The sequence below is a fragment of the Scomber scombrus genome, chromosome 5, assembly GCF_963691925.1.
Source record: "Scomber scombrus chromosome 5, fScoSco1.1, whole genome shotgun sequence".
In the NCBI taxonomy this organism is placed as follows: domain Eukaryota; kingdom Metazoa; phylum Chordata; class Actinopteri; order Scombriformes; family Scombridae; genus Scomber; species Scomber scombrus.
In genome coordinates, this window is record NC_084974.1 from 33,646,987 (window position 1) to 33,670,817 (window position 23,831).

The following is a 23,831-nucleotide window of genomic DNA, read 5'->3' on the forward strand; positions in this document are numbered from 1 at the left end:
CCCATAACTGTCTCTCTGTACTGCTCCTAGCACGGTTTGGCTGTCCAGCAGATGGAGCCAACGTTCCACTTGCATCTGACTGTGCTTTTCGATGTATCTTCTGAGCCTTGCAGCAAAGACAGCACCACATACCTCAGCTTTCACTGGTTCTCCTTTTTGGTCAAGTGGTGTGAGCTTTGCTTTGGACTCAACAAACCGGACCTGGACGCCTTGTTCGGTCTCCCATCTGAAGTACACAACAGCTCCATAGCTCTGGTCACTTCCATCAGAGAATGTTATTCCCCAGGGTCCTCCAATTCTTTTGACTGGTGTGAGGCTTCTGTGGAAGGTGATTTGGTTGAGCCGTGTGTATTCCTCAAACAGGTGGATAGCTTCTTCTCTAAGTCTTTCAGACAGAGGTTTGTCCCATGTGTCTCGTGTTAGAGTTTTGCCTCCAGCTTCCTGAAAAGCTCTTCTGACTAGAATGGCTCCCTTTTGTTTGGTAGGTGTTGCAAGGCCTATGGGGTCATACAGGCTAGCCACTTGGCTAAGAAGTTGTCTTCTAGTCAGTGGGTTTGGAGTTTTTTCTCTAACCTCTTTCCCAAGAAGATTTTGGCTGATTCTCATCTTCTTTTTTCTCTTTGAGAAGTTGATTGAAGTCATGAGATACAGTTTGTCAGATTCGACCAGGTACCCAACTCCAAGGGCTTTGTTTTCTCCTTCTCTCATTTGGTTGGGAAGAATGAAGACTTGATCCGACGTTTCTGGATGTAATTAAATGCATCATTGCCAAAGTGACATTGCATTTTTCTCATGATATTAAAAAAAATTAAACATAAACTGTTGCTTCTGAAATCTTAGAAAAAATGACTCAAATTGCATAAAAATATATTCCAAATAATACTAAAATAAAGGAATTAATTAAATAAATCATTGACTGAATATAAACGTTTCTAATCTAGGACATATCTTTCATTGAAAACACTCTGCAATGGTTACACCACATGATATTTTCAAGTTCAGTCAACATTTACAGGCACATAATTGACCACCAAAATAAAACAAGCTAGCTTGCCACAAAAGGTCACTATGAAATGTATAATCAAAATATATATTTGTAGAATAACGTAATATTTATTGTTTTCTTGAGGTCATACCACATGATATCCAAATATGGCAACTACATACCAGCCATTGAAAAGCTTAATTCTTTCCATATTTTAGAAAGAGTTACAAACCTGCTTGTTGTATCCATGGGTCCTTGGCAAACTAGTGTATGATGCAACATCCTGCCTTTGAATGATTTTCATCATAAAAGTCCCAGAGTGGTTGTTTCTTGATATTTCATAAAATCATCATCGTCAGACAAAGTTTGTTTTTATGTTATGATGGAAAAATAAATACAAATGGTTTGCACTGTTGTACAGTTCTATAAAACACTCTGGAAATCATGCCAAACAGGGCAGAACATACATTTGAATAGATTTGGAGTCATTTCAAATAAGTTTTCATAACAGCAGTCATGGCCAGACGGTCGCACCACATGACATTTAGTCACTTTAAATAACAGAAACATGACTAATAACTAGTGAGTACATATAAAGGAAAGCTACTACATATGTATGGGATTTTTTATCCATTTAAACCTTTTTCAAACTGAATAAAATGCAGTCGGACTGAAAATGTAGGCGTCACGTCATTGACCCAAATGTGATATACATGTTTGTGTCACTGTTCCCTGTATAGTTGAAATGAAAATATACTTTATTTTAGATGGTAGGGAACAAAGCAGTAAATCATTTTTAATAAAAGTTTGTATCAATATATTTAAAATGTCTTCTTCTACTTTAAAACTTTACTTTGATAGTCTTATTTATTTAAATCTTTGGTGCAGTTATATTTATGCTTTTATATCAGACTCTTTACGCTTTGTTGACTTTAAACTTTTTATAAAATATCACAAATGTTTTTAACTTTTAGCGTTATTTAAAAAAACATTCAAATATATTTGATTGTAAAAATGATGAAATGTTTCTGTAATGTTTGAAAAATAATGAGAATATTTAAAATGTTTGTTTTGAGTTTGTTGAATAAAAACATGAAAACAACAAAGTTCAAAATAGTTTGAATTTATTTTGCTGAAAATGTAAAAACTGTAAAATGTGAAATAAAAACATTTATTAATAAAACCAGTTTCTGCTCCTCTCTGCTCCTCTTTACTCCTCACTGCTCCTCTTTACTCCTCACTGCTCCTCTTTGTTCCTCACTGCTCCTCTCTGCTCCTCACTGCTCCTCTCTGCTCCTCTTTACTCCTCTCTGCTCCTCTTTGCTCCTCACTGCTCCTCTCTGCTCATGTCTGCTCCTCTCTGCTCCTCACTGCTCCTCTTTACTCCTCACTGCTCCTCACTGCTCCTCTCTGCTCCTCTCGGCTCCTCTTTACTCCTCACTGCTCCTCTCTATTCCTCACTGCTCCTCTCGGCTCCTCTTTACTCCTCACTGCTCCTCTCTGCTCCTCACTGCTCCTCTATGCTCCTCTCTGCTCCTCACTGCTCCTCTTTACTCCTCTTTACTCCTCTCTACTCTTCTCTGCTCCTCTCTGCTCCTCCTACAGAGACACTGAGGAACCAGACCAGACCATAAACCCAGCACACAGAGGATCAGTGAATGTGGTGTTGAAGGTGTGGAGGTGGATCAGTGAGTCAGAGGAGACTCTGTAGAAGGACAGAGTGCCAGCAGGACAGTCCACATACACTGCTACTCTGTTAGAGACAGAGGAGGAGGAGGAGGAGGAGGAGGAGGAGGAGGAGGAGGAGGAGGAGGAGGAGGAGGACATGGATGTTTTTATGTTATTGTGCCAGACAGAGTAACCATCATCAGAGCAGAACAGACTCCAGGACTGATCATTCCTTCCAAACCAACAGTCATGACTGTTTCCTTTCCTGCTGATTCTTCTGTAACTCACTGATATATTAACGTCTCCTCTCCTCTCGACCTCCCAGTAACATCGACCAGTCAGAACATTTCTACACAGCAGCTGATCCCAGTAGTCAAATCTGTCTGGATGATCAGGATATGACTGATCCTCCTTCACACGTGTCACCTTCCTGTTGTTATCAGACAGTTTGAGGTTTGTGTTCATTGTGTTTGGATCCAGTTCCAGTTCACAGGCATCTGATGGAGAGAACGAGACACAATACAGCTGCAGTTTATCATCTGTTGATTTATTAACTACTTTACTGAAACCATTCAAACTTAAACCATCTCCATGACAACTGAGACCCTCCATCACTGAGGAAGACCATGAGATGTGACTGAAAGCTTTGGACATACAGAGTAAGTGGACCTTTAGATGAGAATGTTTTTCAAAGTGAAACTTGATTCCAGCTGCGTCTGATGTTTGTCTGAATGTAAATTCAACAGTTCAGGTCATTATATAATATAAACTGTCCAATAAAACAATATACTAAACAAATAAAACATGCTGAATGTCCATGGCTAACTAAGGGTTTAATAAATGAGACTTCATAACATATAAAACTCAAAAGTCAGAAAATAAATATAAGAAGTATAAAAATAAGTGAACTAACATGTTGAGGGCAAGAAAGAAGGAGTACTATAGGACACTATTAGAAACAAACAGGCAATATGAAGGAAATATGGAGCTTTCTGAACAGTATTATTAAAAATGGATCTCAGAAAATGAGTTATCCTCTTATTAAATACATAGGAACGTTATGGGATTAGGGGAGAAGTCTTGGTTTGGATTCAAAGTTATTAAAGTAACAGACAGCAGTTTGTGAGGTTAGGTGACAGTTGCTCTAAATGTTTGGACCTGCGGTCCCACAGGGGTCAGTATTGGGACCAACATGTTTTATGACATATGTCACATATCAAAGGTATTGAAGCTTGTTCTTTCTGCGGATCACACTCATAGTTGTTGTTCGGGTGATGATTAACTACAAGATATGGTAACCATGGAAATGATCAAACTAAAAACCTGGTTTGATAAAAAATAAATTGTCACTAAATTTGAATAAAACTAAAGTAATGTTGTTTCACTGCAGAAGAAACAAACAAGTAAAAATACAGATAGATGGTGTGAATATTGAACAGGTTACTGAAAATAGATTTGTTGGGGTCATAATTGATGAAAAGCTTTGTTGGAAGGCAAACATTAAACATATACATCCCAAAAGGAGCATTGCAGTATTAAGTGAAGCCAAACAGGTCCTGGATTATAAAGCGCTTCACATTTTGTACTGTTCACTGGTCTCACCATACTTAAGTTACTGCGCTGAAGTTTGGGCCAATAATTACAAATCTAATGTACAGTCATTGTTTATTCTTCAGAAAAGAGCAATTTGCAACATCCATCATGCAGAGTACAGGGATCATTCAAATCCATTATTCTTACTGTCTCATTTACTGAAGTTTGCTGATCTGGTGGAATTTCAAATAGCTCAAACAATGTACGAAGCAAAAAACAACCAACTGCCTGCAAATATCCAAAACATGTTCAGTGTAAGAGAGGAGGGCTACAATCTAAGAGGTCAGACTTATTTCTAAACTGTTAGCGTGCGAACGATGAGGAGGAACTTTTGTATTTGTGTTTGTGGTGTGAGGCTATGCAGCAGTCTAAATGTGGAACTGAGGGAATGTCCAAACATTAAGATTTTTATAAAGAGGTACAAAGAAATGATCTTCAGTAGGTATAGGAATTAAGATGCTATTATTATACATGTATATTTATATGTATGTGTATTATATGTGATTTGGTTGTGTCCAAAAATGAGTGGATGACAATGGACTTGGTCCTTTGTGTACTATTATTTGTATTACTTTGAGTTAATAGTGATAATATTTATGAAAGTGATGATGATGATGATGATGATGATGATGATGATGATGATGATGATGGTGATGATGATGATGGTAATAATAATAATGATACTAGGACTAGATAATAATGGTGATATAGACGTAATGATAGTGATAATAATATTAATGATTATATATTTCTATATACTACACAGGAACACAGGTACAGAAATGTAAGTTGTGAATTAGAGGCAGGAATTAAATAAGTGTAAACTTCATCCTGCTCCTTTTCAGGCTCAGTTACTGACAGAAGAATGTCATTGTTTGCTTCTTTTATTTGTTTCATTCTTGGTTGATTTGCTTTTTTCCTTTTGGATTTGAAATTGTTCGTTTATGTCTGAAAATAAACATTAACACAAAAAACATAAAATTATGAAATCAAACGTATTAGCTTGTAAAATGCAGCTGTTAGTCTCTCAGCACCTGTCAGCATTCATTATAAATTGATTCCAATGAGAGTCAATGTAAACCCTTCACAAGCATGTGACCTGAGGCTGCTCTCTGATTGGCTTCCTTCAGTTTTCCAGGACACGCCCACTTTTATTGGCAGCGAATTGTTGTTTTATGTTTTTAATCTACTGTGATTGGACAGATGTATGATTATTGCACATTATAGAAAAACTGATAAAAATAGTTACAAAAAAGGGTTTCAGAAGATTCTAGAGCGGTAAAGTTATTTATAATTAAGTAACGAGAGCCAGCTGGCTGCAGGCTCCACTGTCGGGACGGGAAGTGAGGACATTTAAATCTCGATTTCACCTGCCTTTTAATTCGAGAGAGACCAGCGAGTGAGCATGTGTCCCGAGTAGCGTAGGTATAGGAATTAAGATGGAATATTATATATGTATATACATTATATGTGATATTTTGCCAGAGGTCGACTAGCTTATTAGTGATATCACCTGTTTAAGTGCACAAGTGGAATCAAAATGTGGCAGGACTACATGGCACATTTTTACTTTTTTATTTTTCCACTTCTGTTGTATACTACAGTATATAATCTAAACGAATAGTAACTGAGATCACAGTATCTATTGGTCAGATACTGTTGGTGCAGACATCTTTCTTTCTGTCGTTTCCATAGGACTCGGTTGAAAGATCGCATTCTTCACGATTGCAGACATGCAGCAGAGTGGGCAGAGGCCAACAAACGACTGTTCTCTGCCAAAGTGGACCTGCCTGATGTTTTGTGCATGGGGGAGGAGAACCAGGCTGAGGCTGCTCTGCAATATGGGAGGGTGTAGAAATAAGAAGTGGATGAGCATGAAAAGGAAGCAATCCTGGTGCCCTTCGTGTGTGTTTGTGTGACTATCAATGCAGCGCGTGTGGGAGCGCAGCGTCCTTATAGCTCTGTGTTTCCCCCCCCACCAAACTGCCCACCCCCTCCAAAAAAAAAAAAAAATTCACCAGCCGCCACTGATTATTTTCGTCTCAAACTGTCGTCTGTTACAAACACATTTTTGTCCAAATGCTCCAAACAGCTGAAGTCAGTATGAATGAATGAACTTTATCTGCAGGAGAGACATGAGGGACATTTTGGAGCAGGTAGCGCCACCATGTGGACATTTATAAAACATTTCTCTTTTCACTCCTGAACTGTGACAAACAGAAGGAAATTTCTGTTTCATGGATTCATTGGTTCAAGATAAATGTCAGTTTAGGCCACGCCCCTTTCTACCAAAACACATTTTCCATCATTTTGAACTTCTTTCACTTCTTTTACATATTTCATCCAGTTTTTCTCAAAGTTCTCATGAATCAAACTGAAAACACACTCACACTTCCTCAGACCAGGTTTCAGTCTCTGCAGTCCACCATGGTCCATCCTGGAGGAAGAGACAAAGACACAATCAGCTTCATGCACCTTCACTCATATCCACCATTAAACATGAACCATAGTCCCTTAGTTGGTCAGAGTGTCTGTCCATCTGTCCATACCTGAGAGTGTCTACCTGTCTGTCCATACCTGAGAGTGTCCACCTGTCTGTCCATACCTGAGTGTCCACCTGTCTGTCCATACCTGAGAGTGTCCACATGTCTGTCCATACCTGAGAGTGTCCAGTCTCCAGTGTGGATCCTCCAGTCCAGCAGACAGAAGCTTCTCTCCTGAGTCTCCTGGATGATTGTAGCTCAGGTCCAGCTCTCTCAGATGGGAGGGGTTGGAGCTCAGAGCTGAGGCCAGAGAAGCACAGCCTTCCTCTGTGATCAGACATGCTGACAGACTGAACACACACAACAGTTCATCTAATGAGATAAACAGGATTTTGTGTTTCAGGCCTTTATGTTCACACTCAGCGCCCCCTGCTGTATGTTGGTGTCATGCAGATACATTTTAGGTTAGTAGGAGAGAAAGCACATGTTCCTGCTGGAGGCTGAATTCTGATTTATGTTGGCAGAAGAAATGTTTTTAAAGTTAAATATTGTTCCACAGAATATCTAAAGAAGATTTCAGAGAAATTTACTGATGTTTTAACTTAGTTCTTATTTTTCATTCCAACAATTTTCACTGTGATCACAATCATTTAATTAATTTAATTAATTAATTAATTTAATGTACATCAAGTCTTCATTGAAGATTAAATGACAGAAACATAAATCCTGCCTCACATGTTGGTGTGGAAGGAGTTTTACTTACTGTATACTTGATGTTACATCACTTCAGCTCAGACAGTACACTAAATCTTTTTATCATCAACTCTTCATATAAACTAGAAACTGAGGAGAAGCCAAAAATATGACTTTATATACACAGTAATAAAACTGACCTGAGAGTTTCCAGTCCACAGTGTGGACTCTCCAGTCCAGCAGAAAGCTGCTTCACTCCTGAATCCTGCAGGTCGTTGTGACTCAGGTCCAGATCTCTCAGACTAGAGGACTGGGAGCTGAGAACTGAGGACAGAGCTGCACAGCTTCTCTCTGAGAGGTTACAGTCACTCAGTCTGGAGAATAATTTTAATAAGTTAATTCACAAAAAAAAAGTCGCCACCAAAGAAAAAGATCACACACTCTAATATTTCGTTGGACTGCCTTTAGCTCTGATTACAGCATTCGCTGTGGTATTGTTTCCATAAGCTTCTGCAATGTCACAAGATTTATTTCTGTCACGTTTTGCATTAATTTTTCACCAAGATCTTGTATTGATGATGGGAGAGTCGGACCACTGCGCAAAGCCTTCTCCAGCACATCCCAAAGGTTCTCAATGGGGTTCAGGTCTGGACTCTGTCTCATGCTCCCTGAACCACTCTTTCACTATCTGAGCCCGATGAATCCTGGCATTGTCATCTTGGAATATGCCCGTGCCATCAGGGAAGAAACAATCCATTGATGGAATAACCTGGTCATTCAGTATATTCAGGTAGTCAGCTGACTTCATTCTTTCATAATGTTCTGAACCTAGACCTGACCAACTGCAGCAACCCCAGATCATAGCACTGCCCCCACAGGCTTGTACAGGAGGCACTAGGCATGATGGGTGCATCACTTCATCTGCCTCTCTTCCTACCCTGATGCGCCCATCGCTCTGGAACAGGGTCAATCTGGACTCATCAGACCACAGGACCTTCTTCCATTCCTCCAGAGTCCAATCTTTATGCTACGTAGCAAATTGAAGCCTTTTCTTCCAATTAGCTTCACCGATTAGTGGTTTTCTTAAGGCTGCACAGCTGTTCAGTCCCAAACCTTTGAGTTCCCTTCGCATTGTGTGTGTGGAAATGTTATCGTAACAGTGCCACAGCGAATGCTGCTGTAATCAAAGCTAAAGGCCGTCCAACGAAATATTAGAGTGTGTGACCTTTTTTTTTTGGTGGCAACTTTTTTTTTGACCAGGCAGTGTATGAAGACAATAAAAGCTTGGTAGTTCAACTTTCACAAACAGTTGAATCCTGACCTGAAGGTTTCCAGTCCAAAGTGTGGACTCTCCAGTCCAGCAGAAAGCTGCTTCACTCCTGAATCCTGCAGGTTGTTGTGACTCAGGTCCAGATCTCTCAGACTAGAGGACTGGGAGCTGAGAACTGAGGACAGAGCTGCACAGCTTCTCTCTGAGAGGTTACAGCCACTCAACCTGGACACATGAAGAAAAAAAAACAAGAAATAGGTTACTTATTAAATTTATTTTAAAAAGACAGCAGAGTATCTAAATAATAATAAATAAAGCCAACTATCTGAGTACTTACAGAGCTTTCTTAGAGGCTTTGACCATTTGCAGCAGCCTCAGAAGAACCGCCTCTGAAGCAGAGTATTTCTTCAGGTCAAACACGTCCAGATATTTTTCTGATGGCAGTAGGAGAGATTCCAGTGTACAGTGTGGACTCTCCAGTGCAGCACACAGCTGCTTCACTCCTGAATCCGGCAGGTTGTTGTGACTCAGGTCCAGATCTCTCAGACTAGAGGACTGGGAGCTGAGAACTGAGGACAGAGCTGCACAGCTTCTCTCTGAGAGGTTACAGTCACTCAACCTGGAGAATAATTTAATAAGTTAATTCACAAATCCAATATATATAAAGACAATAAAAGCGTGGTATAGTAGTCCAACTTTTACAAACAGTTGAATTCTGACCTGAGAGTTTCCAGTCCACAGTGTTGACTCTCCAGTCCAGCAGAAAGCTGCTTCACTCCTGAATCCTGCAGGTTGTTGTGACTCAGGTCCAGATCTCTCAGACTAGAGGACTGGGAGCTGAGAACTGAGGACAGAGCTGCACAGCTTCTCTCTGAGAGGTTACAGTCACTCAACCTGGAGAAGAATCAGCAGAACAAAAGAATTGCAAACATTACTTTTCTTCATTGAGCAAAGATTAAACTACATTAATCTGGATAGTTCTGTGTGCACCTACAGAGCTTTGTTGGAGGCTTTGACCACTGGCAGCAGCCTCAGAAGAGCCTCATCTGAAGCAGAGTATTTCTTCAGGTCAAACACGTCCAGATCTTTTCCTGATGACAGTAAGATGAAGACCAGAGCTGACCACTGAGCAGGAGACAGTTTATCTGTGGAAAGACTTCCTGATCTCAGGTACTGTTGGATCTCCTCCACTAGAGAACGATCATTCAGTTCATTCAGACAGTGGAACAGATTGATGATTCTCTCTGCAGACACATTCTCACTGATCTTCTTCTTGATGTACTCGACTGTTTTCTGATTGGTCTGTGAGCTACTACCTGTCTGTGTCAGCAGACTTCGTAGGAGAGTCTGATTGGTCTTCAGTGAAAGACCCAGGAGGAAGCGGAGGAACAAGTCCAGGTGTCCATTTGGACTCTTTAAGGCCTCGTCTACAGCACTCTGGTAGAAACGGGTTGATTTGCCTCCGAACACTTCAGACCAGGATGTTGTTTGTTGTTCTGTCAGCAGATTGACTCCAGACTTGATGAATGTCAGATGGACATGAAGAGCAGCCAGAAACTCCTGAACACTCAGATGGACGAAGCAGAACACCTTGTCCTGGTACAGCCCTCTCTCCTCTTTAAAGACTTGTGTGAACACTCCTGAGCACACTGAAGCTGCTCTGATATCAATGCCACACTCTGTCAGGTCTGATTCATAGAAGATCAGGTTGCCTTTCTGCAGCTGCTCAAAAGCCAGTTTCCCCAGAGACTCAATCATCTTCCTATTCTTTTTATTCCAGTGTGGATCTGTCTCAGCTCCTCCATCATACTTGATGTTCTTCAGTTTGGACTGAAGCACCAGGAAGTGGATGTACATCTCAGTCAGGGTCTTGGGCAGCTCTCCTCCCTCTCTGCTTTTCAACACATCCTCCAGAACTGTAGCAGTGATCCAGCAGAAGACTGGGATGTGGCACATGATGTGGAGGCTTCGTGATGTCTTGATGTGGGAGATGATGGTGCTGTCCTGCTCGTCATCTCTGAATCTCTTCCTGAAGTACTCCTCCTTCTGTGGGTCAGTAAATCCTCTGACCTCTGTCACCATGCCGACACACTCAGGAGGGATCTGATTGGCTGCTGCAGGTCGTGTGGTTATCCAGAGGCGAGCAGAGGGAAACAGTTTCCCCCTGATGAGGTTTGTCAGCAGCACATCCACTGAGGTGGACTCTGTAACATCAGTCAGGATCTCAGTGTTGTGGAAGTCCAGAGGGAGTCGACACTCATCCAGACCGTCAAAGATGAACACAACCTGGAACTCTTCAAACCTGCAGATTCCTGCTTCTCTGGTTTCAGTAAAGAAGTGATGAACAAGTTCCACCAAGCTGTACTTTTTCCCTTTCAGCACATTCAGCTCTCTGAAAGTGAATGGAAATGTGAAGTGTATGTCCTGGTTGGCTTTGTCTTCAGCCCAGTCCAGAGTGAACTTCTGTGTTAAGACTGTTTTCCCAATGCCAGCCACTCCCTTTGTCATCACTGTTCTGATTGGTTCATCTCTTCCAGGTGAGGCTTTAAAGATGTCTTCTTGTCTGATTGTTGTTTCTGGTCTGTCTGGTTTCCTGGATGCTGTTTCAATCTGTCTGATCTCATGTTCATCATTGACCTCTGCAGTCCCTCCCTCTGTGATGTAGAGCGGTGTGTAGATCTGATTCAGAAGGGTTGGGTTTCCTGCTTTAGCGATCCCCTCAAACACACACTGGAACTTCTTCTCCAGGTTAGACTTGAGTTTACGTCGACACTTTGCAGCACGAGTTCCTGAATGAACAAACAACAAATGAAATCAGTGAGTGGATCCTACAGAAAGTCTAGAAATCTGAACATGTAAGTGTGTCTGTGTAGTTTTTCCTCCTCCATCAGTTTTATTCAGCTCATCAGTGGAGGACAAACAGCATCTGATCTGATGCAGATGTGTGCAGCATATTTACAGCAGAGTTTGAAATATAAACCTCTCCCATGTTGCCTCCATTTCCTCTTCATCATGTTAAATCTGTTAAAATCCTCTTACTGCTCTGCAGACGCTCAGCCAGCTCCTCCTGCTTCAGTCTCCTCAGGAAGTGCAGTGTGATCTTCAGAAATGCCTCTCTGCTGCTCCTCCTCCCCTCTTCCTCCTCACCGTCCAACACCTCCTCATCCTCACTCTGACTCTCTAAGCATTCTTGGTCATCTGGACTCAGACCCCTCTGGACTCTCTTCAGCTCGTTCTTCACAAAAGTGACGATGTTCTCCTCCAGCAGCTGGAACAGAACGATAAAGTGAACATTTCATTTAAACTGGTAGAACACAACATGTGATTCATGTGTCAGTCTGAAGGCCTGCTGGTCTAAACAGAGCAGCATAGACACTGTTAGGACCTGAATGCTACTTTAGTATTTCATCTGTGGTTGATGGAGTTAATAGTAAAAGGTGTGTTAGTATATGTACACACCATAAATATGGAGTCCAGCTGTGTTTGATGCTGCTGTGCAGACTGATCACTGGGAACCTCTGAGCTCTGCTGCTGAACTCTGTGGAGAAAACATCACGTTTAAGGACATTTAATGACTCAAATCTGCACTCAGCTTATTAAAGATGTTCTGTCATGATGACTAAATGAACTCCTGTAAATGCTGCTCTGATTACTGGATGTTAAATTCTTACCTTCCATCAGCAGGTTGTTCATCTTTAAACTTAATAGGACGACCCATAGACCGGTCACTCTTCATGGACACACAGCTGGGTTCAGGAGAGTCTGCTCTCTGCTGCTGCATCCTGATATGAATAAAGAAGTGAAAAAAGCATGTAGTTAACACCAAAGAACTGCAGTCCAGCTTCACTGAGTCTCTGCTGCCCAGAGGGAGCACTCTCCAACACCCCCTCTAAGGAGTCCAAGAAGGGTGGATACTCTGAACTGCGGTTTGGACCATAGGCACAAACAACAGTCAGGATCCGTCCCCCCACCCGAAGTCTACCCTCTCGTCCACTGGGGTAAACTCCAACATACAGGCATCAAACCGAGGTGAAAAATCGAGGTGAGGCCGACTATATCTAGCCTGAACTTCTCAAACTCGTGCACCAGCTCAGGATCCTTCCCCACCAGAGAGGTAATGTTCCACGTCCCTAGAGCTAGCTTTTGCAGGTCTTCGCAGCCCAGCTCACATTGCACCCTACCCCTTTGGCCCCTCCTACTGGTGGTGAGCCCACGGGAAAGGGGTTCCACGTTGCCTCTTCGGGCTGTGCCTGGCTCCAGGGGGGGGGGCCCCGGTGACCCACGTCCAGGCAGGGGAAACGTAGAACCATTTATTGTACTCATCATAATGGGTCTTGTGAGATACGCTTTGTCTGGTCCCTCCCCCCCGGACCGGTTTGCCATGGGAGACCCTACCAGGGGCATAAAGCCCCCGACAACTGAGCTCCTAGGGTCATTGGGACACGCAAACCCCTCCACTACGATAAGGTAGGGAGGGGCCCAAACAGCCAACCATTATTAAATTCTTACCTTCCATCTGCAGGTTTTCCATCTTTAAAGAAAATAGGACGACCCATAGACCAGTCACTCTTCATGGACACACAGCTGGGTTCAGGAGAGTCTGCTCTCTGCTGCTGCATCCTGATACAAACAAACAACAAATCAAACAGTTTTAAAAGATGAATGTTGAGCAGACTGTCAGCAGCTGAAGTTTTAGAAGCAGAATGAAAATCAGTAAGAAGACAGTGGATGAGAAACGTTCTCCTGTTTATCAAAATGTCATCTGATGAAAGATGCTGTCTCATCTTAGTTGATTAGTTGACTAATCAGTGGTTGAGCTCTTTGTTAACTCACAAAGTTAGTAGTTCATTCTGAGTTATTGTGACTTATTATTCAGTAGTTGAGTGTCAGATGTGACAGTGAGTGTGAATAATGATGGTGGAGTGATGTGAGTGGAGAACAGTGATGGACAGTTAGAGATCCTCATCTTACCTCTGAGCTTTGGTCTGGCTGTCATGTTCCCCACACAGAGAGCTTTTAGAGGGAGGGACTCCCTCCTCTCTGTCCTCACACTGATCCATAGCTGAGAAACACCTTCACACAAACACAACAACATGCTCATTCATTACAACCAGCTGCACATCACACAGGTCTGCTCTGCTGTCTAACATCCTGTCATTATTCATTCCACCACCAGATGGAGCCAAAGTAACAAACTATTTAAAGACTTTCATTGAGCTTTAATGTTTAATAACTTAGTTTTTGAATGTTCCACTGACTTTTCATTTGCCTGATTAAATAACTGAATATCATGAATGAAAAGATGTTTTCAACAGTATTTCTGTCACCTTCTTTTAACACATTTCATAGTATATTATTATATGGCTTTTATTACCTGTTCATCACTAACCGTCCTACCTGTGAAACTAACTCTTGTTGTTGTAACTGTGGATTAGTTATTATAATAACTGTCATAATGTTTGTCAGGTTCAAGATGACTGAATGAGGTGACCTTTGATACGACCAATTAAATGAATCAAACACACAATTACTGACTTCAAGAAACAGTTTTACACAAACAACAGTCAATCACTTTAGTCTATTTATCTAAAGTTTAGTACAATGAATGTCATCGTACCCAAACCCTTTAACAGCCAGGTTCAGTTGTTGGGCAGGGTGCTGAACCATTTGAGAATGACCCAAAAGATGAGTCTAATCTTTATATTATATGGAGTACATACTGTATATTACATGTTCATACTCCTATTACTCATTTCATCATTATTTATTTATCACTATAACTACCATCTCTACTGTTATCAGATCATTTTAACACCTGCTGACACAAACATGATGAAAACTGTCGGCTACGTTTCCTTTAAAGGCTGAAAATCATCTGAATGAAGCTGATGAGTGAAGGTGAAATATATCAGCTGCTTCAACCAGCCAGCGATAGTGCCATCAACATTTAAACAAGTAGAAGAAGAAGAAACATGTAACTCACAGCAGGAGGTTTTTAAGGTCTCATCTCTCTGTGTTCATCTTTAATCTGAAGTCTTCTTTAAGGAAATGTGATCACAGAACAGCAGCTCTGAACTTTGGAACAACTGAAGTCAAACATTAACAGACAGTATAAATCTTTATCAGCTGAATCAGAAATCTGATCATAGTTTTATTATTTGTGTCTTTTATATTCCAACAACACAAAAAGTGGCAAGATGGTATAAAATATGTAAAATAAGATGAATAAATGTTTTTTTTATCTTCATTATGAATGTTTACTATTATAACACGTGTCCTCATAAACATACTGTCCTCATTAATGCTGCTAAAACCTCACAGTCATCAAACACACTGCAGATTAACACATTTCTCTGGGCTCTACAGGGTTAAATACATTTCTCACTTCACATCATATTGATCATGTTTTGCATTAATACACTGCCTACCTCGTCCTCGCGCTGCTTCTCTTCTGTGTTTCCAGACAGGTGACAGAGAGAGAGAGAGCGCTCACCTCTGTCCTACCTACAGGTTACCTCTCACTTCCGTTTCCCTCACCTGTGTTTTAGTCCCGCCCACCGTGGAAACATAGAGAGACGCAAGGAAACCACTGAGGATTCAGAAGGAAAGGGTAGAACTAACTATTGCTCTGGCTGTAATGGAAGTGTGCTCAATAATCCAGAAACAAGTCATCAAGTCATGGCAACAAGAGCAGGATAGAGAACAAAAAGGCAGAAACAGAACAGCAGCTCTGAACTTTGGAACAACTGAAGTCAAACATTAACAGACAGTATAAATCTTTATCAGCTGAATCAGAAAGTCTGATCATAGTTTTATTATTTGTGTCTTTTATATTCCAACAACACAAAAAGTGGCAAAATGATATAAAATATGTAAATGAGAATATCTTCATTATGAATGTTTACTATTATAACACGTGTCCTCATAAACATACTGTCCTCATTAATGCTGCTAAAACCTCACAGTCATCAAACACACTGCAGATTAACACACTGCCCTCATTGGTCGATCTACAGTGTGACTGAAGACATCAGACATTACATCATTAGACTCATTAGCTGCTAATAGATTTAAATGTGTAAAAACATGAGGATGAAACAAACATATTAGTGTAAATATGTGCTCACTGACTCTAAACTTGTATTGAACTAAATGACATCAGCACTGCAGCCACTAACAGCTACTAGATGCTAATAAAACCATCTTAAAAGACTTGTAGGATTTGTTCTAACTTTGCAGCATCGTTAGCCTTTAATATCATGTTTTACTCTCATCCAACACTCAGACCTCCAACATTTAATAATGAAAATTTAGTTTAAATATGAGTTATTCAAAAACGTTTAATGTAAGTGAATAAGGTAATGTTCAAATAATCAAAAAAATGTTTAGTTTAGTTTATTGTGAGCTGTCCCACAGTGTCACCATCGTTTCCATGGATACATTAAAATTATGATTCAGTGCATGTATCAGAATTAGTTAAACACTGTAAAATAAATTATGTACTGCTACTATAAATAAGTAGTATTTGTTTTGTGTTTTTAATGTGAAGCTAATGTCTGAATCTTAATGATCTTAACGAGGTTTTAATTAACGATGATTGATGTATGTGTCTATCAGAACACTGTTTTGCCCCCGGGGACTCGGGCCCCTGCCGCGCCGCCTTCCCCACCTTCTACTACAACGCCGACACCACCAGCTGCCTGCCGTTCCTCTACAGCGGTTGTCAGGGCAACGGCAACCGTTTCGCCACCGTGGACGAGTGCATGGCTCGCTGCAGCGGAGAAGGTGACAAAGCCGATTGATTTTTATAACTAACGATATTAAATACGATGATGCAAACGTCTGATCATGTGACCTTCATGTTCTCCCTGCAGGATCCTTCAAGGGTCGCGGCCAAACTCGCAGCTGCTGGACTGCAGGTGAGTTTACTGTCTGATAGAGAATCGTTCATGGAGCCTAACTGTGACCTCCATGATGTCTTACTGCAATGAGTCACTGATAGGGGAGTGATGATACACTCAGCTCACAAGACGAGATTTTAACTCTATTTTTGAAATTCACAAAATGGAAATAATGTAGGTGCATTTTGAAATGTCTTAACTAATCATCTTGTAATGAATCACTTCAGTTCTACTTTCTAAATATATAATTATCATATGCAGTATGCAGCACTGTAAAAGGTTTCCCTGTATTATAGATGGATCATTTTGGTATTTATGGAAATAACCATAAATACAGAAGTTAGATACAATCACAAATACCAAAATGTAAATTATAAAGATTAGAAACAATTCTAGTATATAAATATAAATTAAATAAAGAATCCAATTATCACAAATTATAACATATTGCTAATAAAAAAACACACAAATCAAAGTAAATTGCAGCTGCAGCCACTAACAGCTACTAGATGCTGCTCCAACATTTAGGTGAATATCAGAGAGTCACAAAGACTGAAAATGTTTTATTGTAAATTAAACAACATAACTATTTACTAAAGGCTGTAACTCATTGGGCTCCTAAAACCAGAGTGGGGAAAAGGAAAGATGAGGTCAAGTTGTTGAGGTTCAGACTCGGACTGCGGATTAAAGAGTGGGCTGGCCCTGATCAAAAAGCATCCTGATGGGAAGTGTCAGTGTGGACAGATGGAGACAGTCCAACATGTTATCTTAAAGTGGAATATCTATTCTGAGCAAAGAAAGAAAGTGTGCAGAGATCTATCAGACATTGGAGAAACTATGTTTAATATGTCAACCCTACTAACTAAAGGAGATCCAGAGAGAACAAAAAACTGTTGGACTTTCTGCATTTCACTGGTCTGTATCAGAGGATATAAGGACTAAATGAATGATGACTTCTGACTGAGGGGGGCAGCAATACACCGTTGCTGCATCAAGCCTGCCGAAGAAGAAGAAGAATAAAAAAGGAAGAAGAACCAATCGAGGGGAGAGGAGCTATGATTTTAGAGCAGTGGTGTCCAACCCTGCTCCCAGAGAGCTACTGCCCTGCATGTTTTAGGTTTCTCTCCACTCTAACACACCTGATTCTAATTATTAACTTATCAAACCTCTTAACAAGCTTCAGCTGCTTGATAACGAGTTAATAATTACAATCAGGTGTGTCAGAGTGGAGAGATACCTAAAACAGAATATGATCTGATGCCCTGCCAAGTATTTATAACCTGTGTGTCGCCATTTTCCAGTAATCTTAGAAAGTCCAGCGACAGAACACGATCCACTCACCATAGCAGGTATCTGATATGGACAGTAGATACTGCTCCAGTTCTGCCTTGAACACCAAGAAATGAGGCTTCTTGTTTGAGAATTTGCATTTATGAATGTGAAATTTGTCAAAAAGTAAGATCAGACTGATGATGAGAAAATGGATCATTGTCCTTATAACTGTTACCATAACAACCAAATATTACATTTCTGTAGTAAAGAACAAAGTCAGAGAAAACATTGTTAACAATAAAGTAGCCGTTGCTGCATCAAGCCTGCTGAAGGAGGAGGAGGAGGAGGAGGAAGAAGAAGAAGAAGGAGGAGGAGAACCACTGAGGAGAGAGGAGCTATGATGTTAGTCCTTTGTTCTCCAACAGCAAACCAAACAAATGTTTGGGCCCCTAAACTTGGGACCGGTGCCCCCTACTGGCTGATAATGGCAAATACAATAATCCCCCATAAACCCTCCACACACTACAGCGCACCAACACTAACCTAATACCTCCCTTCACTGGCTCCCTGTATGTTTTAGGATTGATTTTTATATTTTGCTCTTTGACTATAAATCAGTAAATGTGCTCCAACATTCCTGTCTGATGTTTTACTGGAACATGAACCATCCGGCACTCTGCTGACCAGTCGCCTGCTTTTAAATCCCTTAAAACACTTTTTTATTCTTTGTCTTTTAACTCAATATGAGAATTCGTCTTTTTTTTTCAGCACTTAGTTTCAAATGTGCTTCATCAATACATACATACTAACCCTAACCTGTGCAGCAATAATCTCAACTCAGGTATCACCAAACATCAGTATTACTTATTTACATTATGTTTCTATTATTTACTATATTTATATTACTATTGTTTTTTATTGCTTTTGTACTTATTTGGAGTAAGTGGGTATACTCTAAATTTTGCCCTTTTTTAACGCAGCCCAGAAAAACGCCCTGTTTTAGAAACAGTGATGTAAGACTCTATTTAGTTTACCCAAACATCCATCAGTAGTATTTGCTCATCATCATTTCTGCTGCTTGATCTCAGGGAGGAAGGATCATGAAATGACTAAACCAATACTGGCCCACAGACTAGTGAGAGACAACTATGCATTGTGAGTGAACTATTAGTCCATCTACACTGTGGATGGACTAAGGAATAAGGAATAACACCTATTCTCTCACTTGGCAAGTCACTGTCTCTTTGAACAGCTGATTAGCAACAGATAGTGTGGGCCAGATGTGCCGCTATTATAAAACTAACATGACCTGATCTGAATTTGACAATGCATCCTTGTTCAAAATCAATCAGATAAACTCAAAAGTGCTTTCTTCTTGAATTGAGGCTTTAATAGAAACTGTGATGACAGCTTTGTGACTTAAAGAAGAAGCATTATCAATTAGGACAGCTAATTTAAGGATGACGCTATAATGCTAATTTAAGGATGATGCTATAATTCTAATTTAAGGATGATGCTATAATGCTAATTTAAGGATGATGCACTAATGCTAATTTAAGGATGATGCTATAATGCTAATTTAAGGATGATGCTATAATGCTAATTTAAGGGTGATGCTATAATGCTAATTTAAGGGTGATGCTATAATGCTAATTTAAGGATGACGCTATAATGCTAATTTAAGGATGATGCTATAATGCTAATTTAAGGATGATGCTATAATGCTAATTTAAGGATGATGCACTAATGCTAATTTAAGGATGATGCTATAATGCTAATTTAAGGATGATGCTATAATGCTAATTTAAGGGTGATGCTATAATGCTAATTTAAGGGTGATGCTATAATGCTAATTTAAGGATGACGCTATAATGCTAATTTAAGGATGATGCTATAATGCTAATTTAAGGATGATGCTATAATGCTAATTTAAGGATGATGCACTAATGCTAATTTAAGGATGATGCTATAATGCTAATTTAAGGATGATGCTATAATGCTACTGACATGTTGGTCTGCATCTCACTGGCAACATGTTGTATTATTTGTGTTGCACTGTTCTCTGTGTCCAATGTTTCACAAGTTACCCAAACTAGCAATCTACCTAAACTTACCGGTTCATTGCATATCCTAAAGGCAAATCATATAAAGTAAACTTGTAAAAGTACATTTGTCGGTTAGCAATATTTACCTCGGCATGGCCCGCCCTTCCCTGCCTCCGATTGGCTCATCAGTTTACTGATTAGATTGACAGCGAGTACTAGCCAATTAGAGGCAGAGTAGCGTGGGTCATGGCTTCACCGTCCTAGGAAAAAAATGGGCAATTTGGCTCACAGATAGTACTGAATGATGCATCATGGGGGATTTAGAAGTGGGTATACGCCGTATACCTGCGTAAACCCTGGACTACACCACTGCTTATTTGTTTTTTAATGTCCACTTTTCTGCTTTAACACTGTAAATTTCCCCATCGTGGGACTAATAAAGGAAAATCTTGTTTATTAACAGAATATTTCCTTCATGCTGGAACTGTTGATTTAAAGCCGATAAACTTTCTTCTCCTGGATGTTTCTTCACTTTTAGATTTATAATGTTCAGGTGATCCAGCTGATTCAGACCTTACTGATTATCTTTAATATAAATACACTAAAGATCATCATCACATTATTTTAAATCTTCTTTCCTCGTGTCCTGCAGCCGCAAACAGCATCAATAAATCAATAAAACAAAGTCAAATTAAAATATTTATTTAATGCACTTAAACTTAACTCAACTCTTCATACAGCTGTGTTCAAATCTTTTATACAGTTTCTCAGCAAAAAAATTAAAGTGAAAAAAAGTTTAAAACTGTGAGAAAGTCTTGTTTGTCCTCCGCGTAAAAACAGTGGAATGTCCTTTAAAACCGCGCCGTCGTCACATGACCCCCCCCCCCTCCCCACCGCCGCAGGAGAAAAACACATGAAGAAGAAAAAAAAAACATCTGTACAAAACCATGAAAGCAGGTCGTAGCTCAGCCTGAGAGTCAAAAATCAGGGAGGAACTTGAAGGCATCGTGCTGCGTTCAGGTACAACGGGAACAAACTGAGATCTGACTGACCCTGAAGCTTCGTTGCCATCTGAGGCGTCTCCATGGAAACGGTTTGGAAAGCTTTGAGACTCCTCACTGGAAGCTGATTGGTTCAAACCTGACGATGGAGTTTTTTAGTGATCTCGTGAATCAAACTGAAACTCATCGTATCTTTTAATTTATTGTTAAAAATGTTCGTTAGTGTTTCCGACAGCTCCAGCGACGTCTGAAGGGAGTCCGGAAACCCGAGATATGAACATTTTACCGTCACACGAGATTATTTTTTTTCACCTTGAGTTTACGAAAATATTACGAAAGTTTTATTGAATCATTATCGTTACAGCTCCAGTTGAGTCCATCACCATCAGTATGTCCCACAGCACCTGAACGCAGCACGAGCTCTTATTTAAAAAAAACAACAGAAATTAAATAAAAAACATTGGAGTTCGTTTCAGCGGCTCCGAGGAGTTAACGAGCTGCAGGTGAGCTCCTTTCTGATTGGCTGTTTCAGCTCCGAAGGAAGACGTCGGCTCATCTGTCTCATGATCCAAAATATGAGTCGAACAGATGTGAGCAGGTGTGAACAGGTGAGAAAATGTGTAAGCAGGTGTGAACGTGTGAGCAGGTGAGAATAGGTGTGAACAGGTGTGAACAGGTGTGAATAGGTGTGAGCAGATGAGAACAGGTGTGAGCAGATGAGAATAGGTGTGAACAGGTGTAAGCAGATGTGAATAGGTGTGAACAGGTGTGAACAGGTGTAAGCAGAAGTGAATAGGTGTGAACAGGTGTGAGCAGGTGTGAGCAGGTGATTAATGAGGTTAATTTGGATTTCTGTCAGTTTCTTAAACATATTAAAGTTTCTTTGACCTTTGATTCGGGACTTTGAGCGTCCATGATGCTCCGCGTTGTCATGGTAACACGTTCCAGCCTCATATATATATTTATATATATATGTTTATATTTACAGAATATATTTGTACACAAACATTTAATAAAAGATTAAAAAAACAGCCGGCTGTCCGTTTCCACGACGACACGCTGACGGGACACCTGATCCTCCTCGGCCAATCAGGACCTTCAGTCACTGTAACATCTGCTTCAGTCTGACTCCTCTTCATCATCATCACTGCTGCTCTGATGAAGAACGACTGAAACGTGATCACGCAGGTCCAAGATCGGAACTCAATAAAGAACAAAACTGACTTTAAATATCTTGTATTTGGTTGAGACACGAAACACCGACTGAAGCTCCGACTGATTACAGCTACGTTAGCATGAAGCTACGTTAGTATGAAGCCACGTTAGCATGAAGCTACGTTAGCTACAACTTTACAGCTAGCATTGTTAGCATGTTTAAAACAATTACTGTACATCCATGTTTGCTATCGTTAGCTGTTAGCATTATTGGTGTAAACTGTAAACCACCTTTACTGACATTAGCATGAAGCAACGTTAGCTTAAACACAAAACACAGCATATCAACGTAAGCTCAGAAACATCCATTAGCTGAAGTCTATGCTAACCCTAACCCAGCTAACGTTAGCTAATCTTTAACCTCAAATCAGATTATTTGTTTACTTTTAAGATTTTTACTCAACTTAAAAATATTCCGTTCGTAACGTTAGCTAATGCTACAAGTTAGCATTTTCAAACCCGCTCCTGTATATTTATGTTATCTAGCAGTTAGCATCAGCAGTCAGTACATTAATGTTAGCTAGTATTTGAAGCTAACTGTTTCAAGTTTCATGTTGTTTATGTTTGCCATCATTAGCGTTTAGCATTGTTAGCGTTATCAACTCCAAACAGAGTTACTAATGTTAACCACAGTTAGCCGTGTTAGCTTAAACTCCACACCGACTAGGTTTATAATGTTAGCGTATGTTAGCGTAGGACTCTGAACCACGAAAACTTCAGTTTTACGTTAGCAGTAACTTTCTTTACGTTAGCGTCATTTCCAGTCCAACTGTATCGTTAGCAGCGAGCCAGATTAGTGTCATTAATAACTGTACGTCTACGTTAGCTATCATTAGCTGTTAGCATCGAGCTCCGTTACAGTTCAGTGTGGATGAAGAGAAATAATAAATAGTTTTTTCGTATTTGTACGAATTCTAATTTCTTGTTTTTTAGATTTTTAACTTGAACATGATTTCATTTGGCTTCAGATTGTTTCGTAGATTCATAAATAAATACGTATAAAATTAACGTCAGATAAAGTTCGTGAGTGTGAAACTTGTACGATAAATTTGGGTTTAATTCGTAAAAACGAAAATCCAAAAACAAACAAACTGAATCATCAGCTGATCTCTTTTTTCTCACCTGTCGTTTTAATTTTTAATATTTAATTATTTTCTCGGACTCGTTAAACACAAATCCGTCTCGTCCAATCATAAGAGGCGGGGTCACGTGACGCTCTGATGTCATGTGATCGTGTTAGTGTTACTCGTGTGTCAGTGTGTTTGTTCGGATCCTCGCTGCGTTCAGGTCTCCATCAGGTCCAGATCCTACAACAGGAGACAGACTGAGTGTGTGCGGCGGCGGCGTTAGCGTTGTCTACATGGCGACGGAGGGTCCGGCTGTGGTCGATGACGTCGTCGTGGTGCTGCTGGTTGCCGGGTGACGGGGCGGGGCCAGGTCGAGCAGGGCGGCGACGGTCCCGGCCACCTGAGGGAGCCCTCGCTCCTCCAGGATGTGCAGAGGAAGACACAACTGACTCTACAGAGACACCACAGAAGAAGAAGAAGAAGACGGGCGGGAAAAAAGGAAAAAAAAAACAGAATGGGAAGAGGCGGGTCAAATCAAAGGAATGAACAAAACAACAGTAACCATGGAAACAGACAAGGAGGATAAACGAGGAGCAAACTGAAAATGTGAAAATGAACTGATGGAGGAGAGAAAAGAT

At 40.4% G+C, this 23,831-nt stretch overlaps 2 protein-coding genes across 3 annotated transcripts in view; both read right to left on the reverse strand.

Moving 5' to 3' along the window:
• Window positions 1-2,528: 2,528 nt before the first annotated feature.
• On the reverse strand, window positions 2,529-10,723 carry LOC133981092 (NACHT, LRR and PYD domains-containing protein 12-like; the record flags this gene model as incomplete). The annotated part of the gene is made up of 8 exons (XM_062419978.1): window positions 2,529-3,150; window positions 6,637-6,683; window positions 6,906-7,079; window positions 7,623-7,796; window positions 8,744-8,911; window positions 9,135-9,311; window positions 9,413-9,586; window positions 9,687-10,723. Coding segments are annotated over 8 exons (2,517 nt in total), but the record flags the coding sequence as incomplete, so codon positions are not given.
• A 9,873-nt stretch (window positions 10,724-20,596) lies between these two features.
• The window catches only part of lrch3 (leucine-rich repeats and calponin homology (CH) domain containing 3), a 31,029-nt gene continuing 27,794 nt past the window's right edge, over window positions 20,597-23,831 (reverse strand). For both annotated transcript variants that reach the window (XM_062418529.1, XM_062418528.1), the window contains one exon: window positions 20,597-23,644. In XM_062418529.1, coding sequence (XP_062274513.1) covers window positions 23,483-23,644 — 162 coding nt within the window. In that variant the 3' untranslated portion in view covers window positions 20,597-23,482. The remainder of the gene's footprint in view (window positions 23,645-23,831) is intronic.